This window comes from Tachypleus tridentatus, chromosome 8 (genome assembly GCF_004210375.1).
Source record: "Tachypleus tridentatus isolate NWPU-2018 chromosome 8, ASM421037v1, whole genome shotgun sequence".
NCBI classification, from domain to species: domain Eukaryota; kingdom Metazoa; phylum Arthropoda; class Merostomata; order Xiphosura; family Limulidae; genus Tachypleus; species Tachypleus tridentatus.
In genome coordinates this window covers 103333504-103353489 of record NC_134832.1, presented here as the reverse complement: position 1 = coordinate 103353489, position 19986 = coordinate 103333504, and the positions used below count along the sequence as shown (strand labels likewise).

The 19986-nt window shown below is 32.8% G+C and overlaps 2 protein-coding genes across 3 annotated transcripts in view; one reads left to right on the top strand and one right to left on the bottom strand.

The window, feature by feature from the left end:
• Nucleotides 1-7247: 7247 nt before the first annotated feature.
• Nucleotides 7248-19447, top strand: Prosbeta1 (proteasome beta1 subunit). Its single transcript, XM_076450545.1, has 6 exons — nucleotides 7248-7429; nucleotides 9758-9825; nucleotides 14183-14314; nucleotides 15994-16123; nucleotides 18844-18988; nucleotides 19229-19447. The coding sequence occupies exons 1-6, from the start codon at nucleotides 7319-7321 to the stop codon at nucleotides 19354-19356; spliced, it is 714 nt and encodes a 237-aa protein (XP_076306660.1). The 5' UTR covers nucleotides 7248-7318; the 3' UTR covers nucleotides 19357-19447.
• Nucleotides 19421-19986, bottom strand: part of LOC143223096 (uncharacterized) — a 31899-nt gene continuing 31333 nt past the window's right edge. For both annotated transcript variants that reach the window (XM_076450543.1, XM_076450544.1), the window contains exon 8: nucleotides 19421-19570. In XM_076450543.1, coding sequence (XP_076306658.1) covers nucleotides 19517-19570 — 54 coding nt within the window. In that variant the 3' untranslated portion in view covers nucleotides 19421-19516. The remainder of the gene's footprint in view (nucleotides 19571-19986) is intronic.

Here is a 19986-nt window from a genome sequence, read left to right as displayed (position 1 = left end):
ACAAGTTAACTAAAAACTATAAAATATGCTTCTTATTTAACTTATGTGGAGATAGGTTCCCATAACTAATCAATTTTAACTTAACTATTTCAAACATATAAAATGTAACTGCAAATGAGAAAAGTCGTTAATGATGTATTGATACTTGCTCCGCCTATTTTGAAATATTCTTGGCCTAACTTCACGTTAACATTAGCTTTTCGTTTGGTTGTTTAAGCAGTTTTTACTAGTTTTCTGGGAAAATGCGAAACTAACCTTTTGGGGTACCATCAATAGCTTTTCAGGTTATCACACCCGTGCGATGAAAACAGACACTGAAGCACATGTTTATAACAACACACACACACAAAGAAACGACCTATTTCGTGAATAAATAAAAATGGACTCTTATCTGGTGTCACCGTCGGTGGCTCAATGATAAGGCTGAGGGCTCATAACGCTAAGAATTGGGTTTCGATACTCATAGACAGCAATAGTATAGCTTTCTACTTAACAATAAACAAATTATCTAGCATCGCTAATGCCACCTAGTAGGCATTCTTATAACATATATATATATCCAGTATTTAAAAGAGTTTTATCACTAAATGTTTTGTTAGGTACCACTGATTCAAAATATTGCAAGTTTACTGCAACCATATAGCTTCTATAAACTCTTACAAGCCTAATCCATATCCAGACTTTCTATCTTCCTTCACGTAAAATAAGCCAAAATTGAACGCATGTAACTGTTGTTTTAAAGTTGACCCGTGTTTCATTTTCTGTAGTGTCTTACAGGGAATTAATTATCTCAAAACTCACTGAGGCTATTAATATGAAGCACAGCATAATCTTTAAGTAAGACTTCTGGAACTTGTTTTTTGTATTTTTACATAAAAAAGTAATGTCAAATTAGCCTTCTTTATAGGGAAAATATAGATTACACAGTACGATGTAGTATTTGTATCCAAATGGCAATTAATGCAGTTCAAAGGTTAAACATTTAATTGTTAAATTTATATTTACACTAAAAAATCTGTAGCAGCTATAGTTTGTATAGTTTCGATATTTGTTTTAATTTAAAATATCATATTGTTGAAATTATAAAATTGTTATTGTTTGGCATATTGTTGAAATTAAAAAGAAACAGTCGTAGTAATTTTATAAAGAAACAGTAACTTTAATATTAAGGTCTTACATTGCCGCAAAAGCTATTCAATTATATTTGGAACTGATACTTGAACAACAAATGTTTAATGTTTAAGGAAATGTTTAAATCACAAAGCGTAACAACAATGTAAATTGTTTTCGAGCTGTGATGACGTACTTATTTGCAAATTTTCACGCTGATTTCACGTTTCTGGTAACTGTATAACAATCGATAAAATAAACATAAACTCAGTTTACTGACATTTATTTTTCTTTTTTACTAAGGCACGCCTAAGGAGCTAGTGTCTAGTTTCCTCCCGTTTCATGTTGTTTATGTACAATCTTATCATATATCCCAGTGCACAGTCTAGTTCCTCCATGTAATCGACTTCACTTTTTCCAACGCATGTCTTTGGTCATTTAAAACGTGTTACACCACGTTTTGCCAAGCGCACCTGTTTCTCGGGCAAATATAAGTCAAAAATATGTCCTCTAAGGTGAGTGAAATATGAGAGAGATGAAAGAAGCAACAACGAAAAATAAAAACTATCATTTTGACTGGCGGGTGTAAATTGATTGTTTTGGACTTATAAGTCAGCTTTACGGGCTCAAACACTGACATTGACAAATGACAATTTGTCTGCATAAAAAAACGAGTACATAGTTAATAATATTAATAAGTTTTTCGTAGAATTACACGTAAAGTGATCTTATGACTTAATTTAGAACATAATTTTACATTATCCGTAATAGTTAATTTTCATCTTCAACAATAAAAACCATTTGTTGATAGAAAGTTACAAGTAAATAATTCGACCACTATATGTCACAAATATAGTACTTTTAAGATAAAATAAAGACGCTTCTTCAACAATATAGGCCCGACGTGGCCAAGTAATTAAGGCACTTGACTCGTAACCCGAGGGTCGCGGGTTCGAAGCTCCTTCGCACCAAACATACTCGCCCTTTTAGCCGTGGGGGCGTTATAATTCGACGGTCAATCCCACTAAAAAAGTAGCCCAAGAGTTGGCGGTGGGTAGTAATGGCTATCTACCTTTCCTCTTCTCTTATACTGCTAAATTAGGGACGGCTAGCGCAGATAGCCCTCGTGTAGCTTTGCGCGAAATTGAAAACAAACCAAACGAAAGTGAACAATATAAATCATTGATGATAAAAGTAAAGATGTTTAAGACAGGATAAAGCTATAAGGAGTTTTTGTGTTTTTTAATTGTCATTACTTAATGTACCATTTTAAAACTTGCTCAGACGTCATGGACACTTTGAGAAAGACAATAGCCTTTACAACTATTGCTTCAGAAAGATATTTTTTTCTAACTGATATATGTTCTAACATCATCCTGCTCACTGACTAAGAAAAGTCTCAGAACCAATCACCTCATAATTTATTCTCAGTTATTTTTACTTAATCACGTTAAGTGTTTATTTTTCAGAAAGGAAGTAATTTTTAGTTTAAGTAAACAGAAAAGAGAATAAATTTCCTGGATTACTGAATAAAGTCACTGACTTTTTGGTTTTCATTTTTTAAACTTTACGAATTAGCAACTTACATTATAATATGGACTAAAACATACTTTTTGTTTTTCATTCTTCAGGCGTATCTAACAAGAAGAAATTTCCTTCGATCATTTGTTTTAGGATAATTTCACGCATATTGATTCAGTGCATAGAAAAACGAATTATGAAATTTTTGAAATAGAAACACCGTAGAAAATATATTGGTTTTTCATGATAGTGTAAAACAATTTTGAACTTCAATTGTACTGTGTTTTGATGTTTGGTATTTAAAAAAAAATCAAAGTTACAAAAACAAAATACTTGTTTTCAATTTCATTCCCCAAACAGACGTAAAAAAGGAAGTTCCTTAAAAAAACAAAGAAGGCTCAAATATTGAATGTCATATTCGGGACTATTATTGTTACAGCTACATACTTGTTTGTTTTGTTTTGGAATTTCGCGCAAAGCTTCTCGAGGGCTATCTGGGCTAGCCGTCCCTCATTTAGCAGTGTAAGACCAGAGGGAAGGCAGTTAGTTATCACCACCCACCCCCAACTCTTGGGCTACTCTGTTACCAACAAATAGTGGGATTGACAGTCACATTATAACGCCCCCACGGCTGAGAGGGCGAGCATGTTTGGCGCGACGGGGATGCGGACCCGCGACCCTCAGATTACGAGTCGCACGCCTTAACACGCTTGGCCATGCCGGGCTAGCTACATACCAGACAATCTGTTATGTATTTACCACAGGTATCGAAATATGAGTTTTATCGTTATAAGCCCTCAGATTTACTGCTAATCCACCTAAGGGAAGACTATTATTAATCATATTTCAACATTACACATTTCCTTCCATTATTTCGTCCCTCACTTAAAATAATTTTATCAAATAAATAATAAATTTATTGAAAAATTGTTATTTAAAAAAAGGAAATTAAATTATCAAGGGAGATCTTTCTCAACTGATATTAAAATACATCTAATACGACAATTGGTTTGTTTTGAATTTCGCTCAAAGCTACACGAGGGCTATCTGCGCTAGTCGTCCCTAATTTAGTAGTGTAAGACTAGAGCAAAGGCAGCTAGTCATCACCACCTACCCCCAACCCTTGGGCTACTCTTTTACCAACGAATAGTAGGATTAACCGTTGAATTATAATGCCCCTACGGCTGAAAGGACGAGCATTTTAATGTGACGGAGATTCGAACCCGCGACCCTCGGATTACGAGTCGAGAGCCTTAACCACCTGACCTTGCCGGGCCACGGCTATTGTAATGGGTAATTAAGTGCTCTATGCTTTTGAAACAGCAAGATATGCAACATTTACTTTCTCTTTTATACTAACACTTAAATGGCAAACCATTCTTTTAGATTATATGATTTTCACAAGAATGCTGTGTTGTAATAAATATTTTTAAAACTAAAACCTTCGTATTTAAATTCTTAGTACAAAGCACAGCGTTTTCAAATTGCAACATTTATCTGTTAAAAAGCTTGACATTTTATTTGAATAAAGTATATACATTACAACAATAACATTCAGCATAGATTATGAGCATACTAGAGACAAGACGTAACACATATCAAAAATATTCGTTTAATATTTTATTAGATTTAGTTAAGTAAAGATTTATTAGATGAATTTTATAAAAAGCTATTTCGAGAGCTATCTGCACTTGACGTACTCAGTTTTGTAGGGATAGACTAGGATGAAGGGTTAAAAATCGCTACACACTAAAAATTCATGGGTTACTCTTCAATAACGAATAGTAGTATTGGCCGTAGCATTATAACGTCTCTATGTCTGAAAACGAGAACATGTTCATCGACAGCTTCAATCCCATGACTCTCTGATAGTGAGTCAAGTACTTTAACCATCAAACCACTATTTAACAAGTACAAGGTAATACTGAGATTTAAAAGTATTAGTGCCTTAAATGGACTGTTTCGTCAACTGTTTCGAGATACCTTTTCTATACGCGTTTTTTATTGGCTTCCGTTTCATATACTTTGATATGGACTCCTGACTCGTTTAAGCCTTTTCCATTGGAAATTAGGCGGTAAAATATAAATGTTTATAAAACTCGAACCCTTTGTCCAACTGCTTAACACTTAAACTCGAATTCTGGATGGCTCACCTGAGTTGTTCTGCCAAATTTTGTTGAAATTTGCTAAAGGAGATCTCCACAACAACCTGTGATACCAAATAGAGATATAAAAAAATATTCAAGTCTTCCAAATGCTGATGATTTTTCAAGCCTCTTTAAATGTCGTTTTGGTTTGTTTCAATATTTTTTTTGCAAGTAACCATCCCTAATTTCGAAATAATAGACTAGAGGAGAGACATCTATTTAACTCCACCTACCATCAACACTTTGGGTATTCTTGTGTAATGTAATAATATAATTTGACCGTTACTCTTGTACAGCACCCAGGAGCTGAAAATGTGAAACATATTTATGCTGCAATGGATCACAAACCATTAACTCTTTCGGAATCCCAATCCGAGCAAGCTAACCAGTAAACAACGTCAAACTCCTCTTGAAATGCAAAGCTGGATTACTTCTGAAAGCAAATTAAAAGACAGAAATATTGTAACATCCTAATTAACCAGATTGTACATCACTATTTTTCCCAACTATGACATCAGTTATGTCAATTTGATATAACCAGAAACAATAGCGCTTGCCAAAGGTTTTGGCTTTGTTTGATTTCTCGCGATTTTTATTGTAGTTTTATGAAAACAGGTATGTGTTTGATTTTTTTACATACATGATATACACAGCTTGAAATGAACTACCTTTATATAGATAGGCAAAAGCTCTATAAAAACCTACAACAAATTAATGATATATATGTAATAAAAACTTTTATAAAACCATTTTAAGAATTTTACTCAAATTCCCACTTCTCATCTAACCTTTGACGATGGATTCCAATAGCTTATTGGTTTAAAAGTCGAATTCTCTGTGGTAGAGGAAGTTGGCAATAGAAGTCCTTGCTGTTTGTTGAACATAAAACTGCACAATAAATTATGTGTACTATGTCCAACGTGGAAATCAAACCACATATTTTAGCATTATAAGCTTGTGACTGAAACACCAGGGAAGATTTAAAATGCTCATTAGGAATTTTTACCCCATTCTTTTACTGCTGATTTAAGCTAACTTGTTAAGTGTTCTGACATATGAAGCCGTTCGTAAAGATAATTTAAAATATTTTATATTTTCTAGATTAGCTGTATGAATTTGAAAAGTTATGTTTGGATTTGGTAAATTTCTCTGTCAGATTTTCTTGATAGGGTTGATGGCCTTCTATCTCCTTATTCTTTTTATGTTATTATAAATGTAACCAACAGGAGGGGCTGTACTATGGTTGTCAGATTGTTATAAAATTCCCAAAAAGAAATGATTCATAGGTGAATATGAAAAAAAAGAAATTTTATTCAAAGAAATTCTGATAAAAATGATGAAATGTTATGTTATCTGTAATTAGATTATTGCTGCTGTTATAATAATTTAACCTATTTTTAATCATGTTATACAGTTTTCAGTTTTAACCATAAACCGCATGTTGTAAATATATAAGTGCAATCAGGACAACATTGGTGATATTGTGTTATTCCTGATTGTTTTGTTTTCTTGTATAAAAATGCTTAACTTAATTGCGTGAAATTTGGTACACGCTTTCTAAATAATGTCCAGTTTCTGTTTAAACATAATTGATTTGTTCTAATATTTAGGTTATGAATATTCGGAAATTTACTTGTAAAACGCTTTCTTCTTCTTCTTTGTTATATATGGAAAACACATCTTTCGTCTTAATCTCTTCTGTTTTTGATAAACATGTGCTTAAAATCTTGCAAATGTATCTCAATAGCAAGATCTACATATAGATAATAAATTTGCTTTAACAGACTATTTTTTCATCATCATTTTTCACAATTATGACATCAGCTATGTCAGTTTGATATAGCTAGAAACAATAGCACTTACCCAAGGTTTTGGCTTTGTTTGATTTCGCGATTTTTATTGCGGTTTTATGAAAACGGGTATGTGTTTGTTTGCAAGGCCCGGCATGGCCAGGTGAGTTAAGGCGTGCGACTCATAATCGTTCTTTAAACTAATTGTTTGGATAAGGGGGTTGTACTCATAATATGAGGCTCGCGGGTTCGCATCCCCGTCAGGCCAAACATGCTCGCCCTTTTAGCCGTGGGGGCGTTATAATGTGACGGTCAATCCCACCATTCATTGGTAAAAGAGTAGCTCAAGAGTTGGCGATGGATGTGATGACTATCTGCCTTCCCTCTAGTCATACACTGCTAAATTAGGGACGGCTAGCGCAGATAGCCCTCGAGTAGCTTTGCGCGAAATTCAAAAAACAAACATGTGTTTGTTTGTTTATTGTTGGTTTTTTTTAATACATGAATTCCACAACTTGAAATGGACTACCTTTATGTAGATAGGCAAAACGCTCTATAAAAACATACAACAATTTATGCCGTAGTTTTTAATAGTCATTCTTGACCAAAACGGTATACTCATGTTCCTTGGTTAAACTGCTGAAAACAGTTGAAAATATGAGATATTTTTCTTTACCGGTAGGGGGAATATAAGCGAAGTGTCTGGCAACCCTGTGCTGTGCAAATTACACAAATAGAAATTGCTTTATCATGGAGGATATAATAAATGCTCGTTGTCATGGTTTAAATATTGGAGTTCATTTATCAAAAAATTTATTAAATGATGGACCGGACTGGCTTTCAGCAGAGCATTCGACAGGAGTGAGTTTTTGTTATAATTATCTTTAGGTGATTTTAGTATTTGAGCTAAGTTCATTTTAACTCTTCCATTGACATTTTATTTATCAGTGTTACTGGTTAATAGTGGTTAGGCCTACATGTGTCGTATTAAACGTTGCCATTGTAAGGATTTAAACTAAGTTAAAATGTAAGTACAAAAAAAGTTAAGGTAGTAATGTTACAGTACATAGTGATTATACTTTATACTCAATATGTTATAAATAATACTAAAAAATCAGAATACAAACTGTATTCTCAAGATGGTTGGTATGGGTATTAAAATTAATTAAAATAAGGTACAGAGGAAATCACATGGCATCTTCATAATTTGTTTTTACACTTGATCTATTTGCTCCTTTTAATCTGACCAGAAGAATATCTTCCTTTGTTTTAGAGTGTATAGTCTTTTAAGGTGTCAAAATGTGTTTCAGTTTAGAGTAAATGAGTAGAATGAGCTAGCAGAAGAAGTGAATTATAATTTATAAGTGAAAGTGGTATAATATTGATATATATATTTTCAGTAAGCATGATGTTGTAAAACTAGTAATAAGCTCAATGTTAAAAATTTAAGTAAATTAAATTGTCGAAATACAGCCTAGTCAGATAGCCTTTTTGACATAGTATAGTTTGTTTTTTAAATAAAAACCTGTTTCTTATATGTAGTTGGCTTCAAAGCTTTATATTTCATGAATTTTTATGCCAGCAATGGTTTCAGATAAGGAAACTATCTGAAGGCACATCATAATTCAAATGTACATAAACTGCTTTAAATACACCCTGTATTTTTCAGAAAAATATGTTGATTTCATATTTTAAAATTTTCTAAAGTGCTAGCCTTCTTTGCTGCTGATGACAATTCATTCCAAAGTAAATCATCATGTTAGAAAAACAAGCCTGTCTTTTAGTCTTGAACTTGTCCTCATTTTCTCCCAGAGGAAAATGGAAATCCTTACCATTTTCCAGTTCAAAGCTGCTGGGGTGGTGAACCATGGAAGCATCCTCTTGAATGTGATAGTGATATATGATACAAACAATGATGAATCATGTAGTTGAGAAGAAATGATGGTGTTCTAATGGTGTAGATGATAGATGCCTCCAGTCTGTTGCTCTAGCTCTGTATGAGTTTATTCAAGGGGATATTGTTGCTTAGGAATGAGCCATAAAAAGTACAGTTCATCCCTTCAGTCAGGTTCCTCCCTCCTATACCTGCTGGATGTCAGATCTCTGTGGCTGGGTTTTGGATTCAGATCTGAACCAAACAACACAAGTCTTCTCATGTGTATGACTGGTATCTATTCTCTCACTCATTTATACTCTTGTTCACTACACTTTCCATTTCACTGGTCTCTGCACCTATTTAGTGTGGAATCCTATCTGTTTATGTGAAAGGAAATAATGTACAACATAAGTAGTTATTTTCCTATACCAAAAATGCTTCTCCAATAGATATTTATCTCCTTTTACACTTACCATTGTTCCTCACTACTGAAAAACCAATTCTTTCATTTTCAGTCAAAACCTGAAGCAATGGTTTGGAAGAATCAAACAGGGGAAGTAATGGTATCAGGAGGGTGTGTTGCACTTTTATTAGTGAGAGGTTATCATATGATGATTTACATGCAAGACACAATTAAACCTGTTCATGTTAAATGGCTTGTGGCATGTGAAAGTGTTTGCATATAAAGTACAGCACTGAACAAGAATAGCTGTGTTATGTGAGATGAGGTAAGTTCTTTCTAATGCATTTAATAAGAATAGACTTGGGCATTTACTGGAATTTCAAAATCAGTTGTCAGACATATTAATCAATTTCATTCAACTAATTGGAATTCACATGAGATTTTTTTTCTTGAGTATCAACACTAATCATTGAACCTAAACAACCTTGAATTAATCAAAAATAATAAGAAACCATAATGCCATTGTTTTGATTTCTTGGATAGTTAGCACAATGGAAACCAATAATAATCAGAAACACTGATTTTGATTAGTTGACTGCTTCTATGACAAAACCAGTTTAATCATGACTTTGATTAATTGGCAACTACATGACTGATGCAATCGATGTTTATAGGTAATTGACTAATTCCTCACCTCTACTATAGCTGCTGTCTAATTTTGAGTAAGAGTGAAGGTCTCTTTGTCTTTTGTAAGGAAAGTTACTCTGCATTTGGTTCCTTGAGAGTTAGTTTTACCTGTGTTGTTGTCACACAGAAATTAGAATAGTATTTGGCAAATTTTCTTTCATGTATTTCTCAGTAAAAAATTTGTTTTGAATGACAAAACTGTCTTTTTGTTTTATAATTTCAGACATCAATCATGGCTGTGGAGTTTGATGGTGGAGTGATTATTGGAGCTGATTCACGAACAACAACGGGGTGAGAATAACTTTCAAAACTGCTATAACTACAACCATCATGATGAATAGTTTTTAGGCCACAATAGATTAAAGCTGTCTTGCTTATTAAATAGATAATTATTAGTTTTATTTTGTGGTTTTTGTATGTAATTTTTTCATCACATGTCCAATAGCTCAGATATTAGTTTCACTTATACATTATTATTATTTTGTTCAGTATTAGACTAATTTTTTTTATTGTTATCTACACTAACTTGTTTACAGTCAGGTTATTATTTACCAACAAATAGTAGTGCCTGGAAATATTGGGATTTCTCTGAATCGTTTAGATATTAGTCAATTAGTGATAAAGAGAAAGATTAAAAAGAAACCATCAGCACCATACAAGGTTTTCTCCATGATGGTAAAAGAGGTCAGGGGTAATATATATATGAGCTTCTTTCTCTCTCATATTTATTAGGTCAGTAGACATGGGCAAGTACCTGAAAATTGTAAAGTTGGTCTGAAGATAATAGAATAATAAGTTGTATTGTGTATTAGGAAAAATTCTAGAATCTGATAAAAGAAGTTTAAGAGAATGTTATATCGTAATTGAAATTTTATATCGTAAAATCAACATGCATTCACTAAAGGGGCACCTTCCTTTATAAATATGTTAATGTTTTTGAAGGCATTACCTGGGTGAAGGAAAGGGTATATAGTTGTATTTTAAGAAAATAATTTGTATAAGTTATCATACAAAACATTAATAAGTTGGTTTATTGGATGTTGGATGAAAAAATCAGTAAAGTATTAATAGGGGTCCAGTCAAACTAGATGCTGTTACTAATTGAGATCCTCAGGGATTGATGTTTGGGTCTTTACAATCTTGTAAATACATTAATGCTACTGGTGCATGCATGGTTACTGAAGGTTATGGCTGTTGTTATATTCTCGATTATTTGTATAGTTGTGTTTCACAATAATCTGTCAGTTATCTCATAATGCCAGACTTACTCATGCCAAAGTTTGACCTACTTTCATATCTTTGTACTGGTGGCAACAAACAAATATGGCTAAATTGGATTTATTTTCACTCAAAAGTAACAGTTGAAGATGAATTATCATGGTAAAAATGAAAGATATTTTGATGCATCAGAAACGGAACTTGATTGACAACAAAGATATCCTTGTTAGTTGGTGTCTTGCACCGCATAGGTAGATTAAGAAGTGAAAATTCACATATGTGCACAGATTATGATTTTCTCCCCATACCTGTGTGTTGATCACCACTACTCATAGCACAAATGTTTACAGACTTACATTAAAACTTTAATTACCAACTTTATTATTAATGTACTTAAAATAAACTTGGCATTAGAATGTAGTTAATAATTTAATCTTTATATTTTTAGATTTTAATTTCTTTTGAAATATATATAATAAAATTTGCCATGTATCAGGTATGCACTCTTAGCTTAGATCTGCCTTTTAGTTTGTATAGCTATAATAATATTAGTTTTGCAGAAATTATAAATAATTACAAGGTGAAATATGACAATCTTGTCCTAACTTTTCCACATGCTGATATGTCAATATATTGTTCCAACTTGCTACGGAAGCCCTGCCTAGTTATCCTTAACTTTGAAGGCAGTTTTCAATACATGTTTTATTTGATGCAAATGATTATAAACATTGGAAAGAGCTTTGGGTTTTATATTTCAAGCTGTTAACCTTTTTTTCTTGGTACTAAACATCAATTGAGAAGACATGCTTTGTGTGTAAGTAAGTAGTAACAGCTTATATGAAGTTATAAAATTAGTTAAATAGTAACAGCTTTTGTTACCATATATATTTTTAAATAGTAGTAGATAGTTAAATTTAAATAGTTAAATAGTAGTAGATTTAGAAAATTCTTTGTTAATGAGACTGATATATTTTTGTTTGAAATGCATCTATGAAAGTGAAATCACTCTTTGTTTGAATAACCAACTTAATTTTTTCTAAGTTTATTTGAAGATGCATAGTTTTATGCCATACTATATTTCATGGATTAATACCCTGCTTTCAAGGTACAAATAGGCAATAAAACCCCAAAATTGAATAATATAGATGAGAAAGTGGTAACAATTGAAGATAACAGAAAATGATACATTTAAAGAAGATAAAATGTATTACTAGTTTTATTTCATTATGTTCATTTTACTGTATTTTAATTTAGCTACAGTTAGTGATAGGGTAGAGAATGTTATATAAAAATACACTGTATAAAGTTTTAGTTGAAAAAAAACACTTTATTTAGGAGGTTCTAGATGTTATACAAATCAGATATTAAAATTGTAAGATGAAGTATTTATTCTTAATGTGAAAATAACCTTGCACTCAGACTAAATAAATACTTCAGAATTTTAAAGACAACTCTTTAGCATAATCTATGTTTTAAAATACAATGAAACTGATATCAAATTTACAAACCTAAAAGTTTTTTTCTTGTATGGTGTGTATCAGTTAAATACTTATATTCTGAATTTAGCTGAATAAATAAAAACAAAGAAACTGGAAATAAAACTGTACTAGTTTCATAAAACTATGGAGACTAATTTTGTACTTATTGAATATAAATAGAATGCAGGCCTATTGAGGATGTTGAGGTGATACAGCCTTAGTTGAATAGTATATAAATGTTTGGTAATGGTTTAATTATAGTAAGTGCAAAATAACATATTTGTGTTATAATAATATGTATCACAGTTTTGTTTGATCACCCAATAGCATGACTGAAAACAATGTGCTTTAAATCACTCAAGCTATTGAAGCAGTTGGTGGTAATAAACCTAATAAAATATTAGAATGTATTTATAGGCATTAATTACAAGTCAAAAGAGGTAACTCATCTTGATGAATAAACAAGATTGAAATTGGTAGCAATTTCAGTGATAATTTTAGAGAAAATCTTGGGTTTATTTGGTTTCTGGTAGGATTGAAGTGAACATGGTGGAATGAGTGATGTGGCCAATGGTAGCTCAAATACTTCCAAGTTTGAGTTTCTACTTAGCAAAAGTTTCATCATGCTTGTTTAGAAATTTATTCATATAAAACAGGATAAAACTAATAAAATTTTACCTGTATACAAATAAAATATTACATTTGTTGTGGACATAATGATTCTGACAGTAGATCATCTAGTAACTGTGTGATAAGTCAACAATAAAAAAGTTCAACATTGACTCCTCAAGAAAAATAGAGATGTTTTGATAAAATGTTAAACTCAGATACTAAGGCTTAATCTGTAAAAACTAGCCCAGAATATAAAAACAGAAACTATGCTCCACAGCTTTGTGAACTGCATAAGATCCAAAACCTACTGTCAGTGCCATAAACTAACCCTGCCATCACATAGCTTTCCTTGTTTGGTACCTGTCCTATCATCATTAAGAGTTAATACAGAATATCATGACCACAACTCAAAACAAATTTCACTGAAAAGCTGAGAGTCCTACATGTCAGACCTCAAGTTGTCTGTCAGTTTCCATTTATTCATTGACATTCCAACTGCAGAAACTGTCCACCTCACCAAACAATGGCTGGTAAATAATAATTTTACAAACAAAACTGACAAGAAGACAGAAAGTATTATGGAACCAAGCACAGTTTATCTAAAATCCACATCCTTTGATAGCACCTCCACTCAAATTTTTCTGTATCATATAAACCCCTTTATGGACCAGTCCGAGTTAACCTGAAAATGAAAAAACAAAAGGCTTCTGAAATATTGCCCCTTCTACCAGAATTACTTGTGTAGAATAACTATCCTCCAATATTTTTGTTACAAGTGTAACTCTGAACTTGACAGTTGTTACCTATTTCACCCATATTTGTTCATCTTTAAAAGAATAAGTAACTTATCTATTTTCAAAACTACTTAGGCCTCACTTGGAATACTGTGTGTGCTTTGGTTTTCTTACATAAGAATACAGTTTTATCTGTCCTCAAAGTAAAAACATATTTACTTTTACAACTAAGAAGAAACTGAATGTAACTATTTTCAGAAGGCTGAAAAATATGTAGTAAGTAATTCACAGACGTAACAGATTTACTTATTTTGAAAGGTATTATACAGTTTCATTGCCTATGATAGTGATCAGATGTGACTTAATATTCAAATATTGAAATGTAATTGTGGTTTTGACAAGGAATATTACAGTAGCTGAGTGCTTTTTGATATTCAAATTATTGTAAATACCATACCAGTGATGCTGTGAAATTGGTTTTCAATCAAGTTTTTAAACATTTATAATTTATGTTGTAGCAGTAAATTAAAAATCTTTCTTATTCAATACTGATCTGTTCATGGTTGTAATTACTGGTCATCAAAAAAAGTATATTTTGTTTTCCAGGGCTTACATTGCCAATCGGGTTACAGATAAATTGACCCGTATCACAGATCACATCTACTGTTGCCGTTCTGGGTCTGCTGCAGATACTCAGGCCATAGCTGATATTGTGGCTTACCAGCTTAGTTTTTATGAGTAAGTTTTCATATAATTTTCTTTCATATTTTATGACCCATCCTTGAAAAACAATTAATTGAGAAAAGTATTGACAGTCTTATCCATTGTACTAAAATAATAAAGAATATTATATAAAACAACAATTCAGGATACAATAATCCGTGATGACGAGAAAACCCACATGTAGAGAAAATTATATATGTAAAAACAGCTGATATGTGCAGAGAAAGTACTATGTTGAGGAGCGAACAACGTTTTGACCTTCTTTGGTCATTGTCAGGTTCACAAAGAAAGAAAGAGGTAACTGACCGATAGCTGACCAGATGTTTGAAGGCAGTTGTGTAATTGAGTGAAGGAATGTAGAGGGCGTGCTTAGATATTGGATACATTTATTAATATAGATATAAAGATGTTCCTTTGTATTGGTTTATTTTGGGCTTGAGTTGTAGAAAAAGTAAGCTTCTTTAATTTTGCGTTTGTTTGTTTCTTTACTTAGAACTTGGGTGTTTTTATGGTTATGTTGTGTTTATTTGATTTGCAGTGTTCAAAACGTGTTAAGGTGACTTTTTGTGTTCTTTGAATCTGGTTTCCATTTTTCTACTTGTTTCTCCAATATAGAAGTCATGGCAGTTATCACATTGTATTTTATAAATAATGTTGGTGTTATGTTTGTCAGTGTAGTTTTTACATAGTATGGACTTTAGTTTTGTGCCTGTTTTTGAATACATTTGGTATTAACTGGAATGTCATAATTTGTTTCTAGTTTTTGCCAGATGTTGGGAATATATGATATGCAGCAGTATGTGATTTTGTGATTTTTTTTAAATCATGGGGTATATTTACTTGTGTTAGTTGATTTTGCTTTTTGTCGAGGTGTGTGAGTATAATGTTTTCTATGGTTTGTGGAGGAAACTTATTGATGTTGATGAAGTATTCTTTTATTTTGTCTAATTCGTTTTTAATTTTATATGGTGGGCATAGTTTTATGGCTGGATTTATTTGGTGAAGGATAAGTGTTATACTATTTTACATTACTTCATGGGGATTTCATTCCTGTATAATTTGTTGACTGTGTCATTAATATTATATTGATTAATTTTAGTTTTTACTACCTTAATGAGGGATGGAATACCAACTACAGGACAGTTTTCTTACCACCCTTGATGGAAAAACCTAATTTCTTTCTCATTTCATTTCTTCTGAAAGCAATTGCTCCCCTCAGGTGTCTGCAAGCAATGAAGGGTGATATACACATGGAATGTTGATAGCTTAAGCACCCATGTCTTGCTCTTTTTTATTCTATTCTTTAAACATGAGGCAAAAGGAGCTGAAGACTTGATGAGGCATCTTCACCATCTTGGATCCTACATTATAGGCTGTGCTCTGGTGACTTTAATTTTGCAGCATCATATCTTTTGTATTATAAATATGTTAGATCTGGTCCTGCTGTTTTTTTAATGTAAATGTTAACCTGTTTAAATTATGCTTAATATATATTAGCAAAGATAGTGATATTTTAACTCTTTGTAGATATATTTTGTATTCATAATACAGTGTGATACCCTTATAAAAATTTTTAGCAAGGAGTAAGTGTGGTTATACATTTTGAATCCAGTAGAAAGTAAAAGAATTGGTATTTGCTAATGTACAGCAGTGTTCCTCTTGTTAAGTTTTATTTCATTTACATTATATTCCAGAATGGAACTTGAGGAACCCCCTACTGTGAAAACTGCAGCGAGTGTGTTTCGTGAGTTTTGTTATAGTTACCGTGATTCATTAACAGCAGGAATTATATGTGCAGGCTGGGATAAACGGGATGGAGGTCAGGTAATGATAAAATAAACCAATTTCATAAGATTTTCATCTAGAAATAGAAACTTGCTTGGATTTTTCTTAAATGTGAAACCTCTTTATTAAAAGTAATTGTAGAACAGGAATTTCATTGAAATATCTATTTAGTACAGGGGTGTGCAACATTTTTTGTCGGTGGGCCATATAACCAACTTCATCAATCAAGCGGGCCACTTAAAAACAAGCTTATTCGTGTACATGCACAATAAATTAAAAAAATTCTCAAAATGCAAGCAATAATATTTTATATTTTTTTTGCATGAGTGATCATTTTAGTGCGACACTTGAAATTTAGAGTCCTTGCAGAGCTTGTCAATATCAGCTTTGACAGAAGTGGTTGCCACTCTTAACTGACTGGTCAAATGTTCATCAGTCAGCTGACTTCTACATTTGGTTTTGATGAGCTTCATTTTGGAGAAAAATTGCTCACAGCAGTAGGTGCTACCAAAAAGGGAGGCAATTCTTTGTGCATGACGGACAAATTGGGAAACTTTTCACGCATTACAGAGTTTGTAAACGTCTAGCAAACTGTTTTCAGAGAATTTCCTTTTAGTGTCCATGTCAGCCTGCAGTTCAATGAGTTCCATTTGGCAATCATCAGGACTGTCTTCCACTGCCAAATCAAAAGGTTGAGCGAACAATTTCAATCTAATTTCAGTTTGTCTGAAATCTGGAAATCTGTTTGCAAACTCATCACGCAGCTTTTGTACACTGGTTCCATATTTGGTGCAATCCAGATTAGAAATTCCAGTTTCCTGGTTGCAAGACATGTAAAATGGGTCAATATGGCTCTTCTCAACTGAACCTGGAAAGTTCCAATTTCTTCTCAAAAGCACAAATATGCTCAAACAACTTATTCACAAGTTGACTTTTCCCTTGTAGTTTTAAGTTTAAATCAGACAGATGCTGTGTAATGTCTGTGAGGAATGCTAAGTCATTCAGCCAGTTCTCATTGCTCAAGAAGTCCACATTCTGACGTTTGCTCTCCATGAAGAACTTAATCTCCTCTCGCAGATTCCAGAATCTCTTCAAAGTAGCAGCTCTACTAAGCCAACATACAGCAGAGAAGTACAAAACATCTGAATACTCACTGTCCAGCTCATCTAAAAAGTTTTAAATTGTCGATGATTTAATCCTCGTGTTCAATATAATTTACGCATTGACGACATTTTTCATGACTTCTGCAAAATCCAGAACTTTGGTGCACAAGCTCTCTAGTAACAGCTCTGATGAAAATGACAAGTTGGGATGTCATTGATATCAGTGCTTTCATCCAAAGCCAGACTGAAAGCTTCACACTAATTCAATCTCTTTCAAAGTTTCTTTGATGTCCTCTGAAAGATCTTTTGTCCTGCGTGAGACAGTATCAAATTAGCATTAGAAGAAAAATGTTGCTGCTATTATGTTTAATATAAAAAAAATTTCATCAAACTGGGAGGAGTGCTTAGTTGCGTAATGTCGCTTAATATTGTACTCTTTCATGACTGCAATTGTAGTTTGACAGACGAGGCAGACAACACCTTGATTATGTGGGACAACAAGATATTTTGTGCGCCATTCACTGTTGAATAACCTTCCCTCATCATCAATTTTTTCGTTTCTTAACTGCTGACATTTTACTAGCCCTGAAATCAAAACAAAAATTATTCTCACGAAAATAGCAAAGTCATAGAATTTATTTACACATGGAACCTCTTATGGACAGAAACACATTTTCTAAATTGGCAGATCATAGCCTTCCGGTACTTAAATTAATTGAGAATAGCAAAATGTGTGACCTCGCCTATTCGCGGTTCGCCATTCGCGGCCCCGCATATTCTTATGCGCGAACTTAAAAAGGGCTTTTCGAGGAGATTTCTGTTGTATTTACTCAATCAAGCCGTTTTATCAATTGTCCTTCACTTGGACTGCTATTGGCTGACTGCCTCATTCCCCAACAACGCAAACGGCAAAGCACAGCCCGGTAACGCACGGTACAATTTAGTGAAATACATAACAGTATGCAATATTGCTACATTATTACTCATTAGTGTTTGGGAAGCATTTCATATAGTATATAATCGCATACATATACGTTTTAAAACTGCGTCCAATATTCGGGTTTTCGCTAGTAAAGAACGTAAACCCCGCGAATAACGAGGTCACACTGTACATAGAATCAGATGCATCTGAAAGCAAAAATTTTAATAAATTCAGTAAAGTCACAACAATATGCTAAATAATAATCAATTTACCTTCAATCTCTTGTAGTAACTGTAAACACCAATAAATGACGGACAGCAGAGGTTAGGGAAAATTGTCGCCAGCGGGCGAAGGCGAGGTTCAGGACATGACGTGTAGACAATTGCTAGTGCACGTCACCTATTCAAAGGAGGCCGACCAATCGAATTCGGCCTGCTCCTCTCTAGCAAAGATAATTTTAGAAGTTTGTCTCGAAGCCTGGGAATCCCGTAGGATTAATATTCCATTTGCGTTGGATTACAGATCAGGCCACATGGTTAGATTACAACAACTAAGGCCACACTAAATGTTGGCGGGCTACATTTTTTTAAAGTGAAAAGTAAGGTATCAAATTAGCATTAGAAGAAACATGTTGCTGCTATTATGTTTAATATATAAAAAAATTGTCTTCAGGTGCTTTAAAATCCCCTATCCTCCCAGTTGCAGATCTAAACGTGTTTAAACTCTTAATACAGGTATACTGTATTCCACTTGGGGGTATGCTGGTTCGACAGCCCTTTACAATAGGAGGCTCTGGGAGTACCTATGTCTATGGATTTGTTGATGCAAACTATAAACCAGATTTTGACAAAGAAGCTTGTGTAGACTTTGTTTCAAATAGTAAGAATACTTTCATTAATATTTTACAGTTTTACTTGTTTTTAAACACTATTTAAATGAACTACCAGAAGGTATTAAACAAAATATTTCAGCAACTATTGCAAATGCTTTAGAAGTAATTGAACTATATATTGTCAGAAATAACATGCTAAAAGAATGTTTTGTTTTAATGTCTGTAGTCCCAATAGGCATAATAAAACTTTTATCTTAGATCTATATATATATTAACCTATCTTTCAGCTCTGGCACTAGCCATGTCTAGAGATGGATCAAGTGGTGGAGTAATAAGACTTGGGATTATTACAAAGGATGGCATAGAAAGACGAGTCATTAAAGGAGACCAAGTACCCAGATTCTTTGAAGGATAAGTCAGTCAAGCTGAAAATACAACTTGCTTCTCCAATTAATATTGTATTCCCTTTCCAAACAATACAAGACTAATAAATTTTATTAAACATTTCTGGGAAATAATTTTACATTCATGATAGTTCACAGTAATTCTTATTGTATAACTACTAGAGTTAAGTGTCAGTGGAACAGCAAACATGGCACCTTCCTGGATTTATCAGTCTTTTGAATGTTCTGAAACATGAATGAAATTAGGTATTTAATAAACATCCTACCTAAAAATTTTCTCCCTTTATTTTATGCTCTCAATAACTACTAGATATTGCAAAAACAAATGTTGAATACAAACTACAATTTATTTATTTAGCTTTATAACAAAAGTATACATAGCACACATCTATCAAATTTTATAATAACTGTTTCAAAAATGTATTTCAAATTTACTCTGTTTATGTTTCTTTCTATGCATTTTCTCAAATGACTGTCAAATGTTTTATCTTTTTGTAATTTATATAATCTTCCTTACTCCAAAAAGACATCTAGTATAACAAAATCTACATCTCTTTTCAAGAAACCTCCAGTCTCTGCTCAAAACTTGTTGGTAACACTAATTACTTTCTTTCTTACTATGATTCAATTAAGTTTTTTTC

What these genes read in the sequence shown, in the direction of transcription:
- Prosbeta1 (XM_076450545.1), top strand. Translation starts at nt 7,319, where the DNA reads ATGGAGGATATAATAAATGCTCGTTGTCATGGTTTAAATATTGGAGTT. An exon ending in ATAAACGGGATGGAGGTCAG is followed by an intron (nt 16,124 to 18,843) that starts GTAATGATAAAA and finishes CTCTTAATACAG; the next exon opens with GTATACTGTATTCCACTTGG. An exon ending in TGTAGACTTTGTTTCAAATA is followed by an intron (nt 18,989 to 19,228) that starts GTAAGAATACTT and finishes CCTATCTTTCAG; the next exon opens with CTCTGGCACTAGCCATGTCT.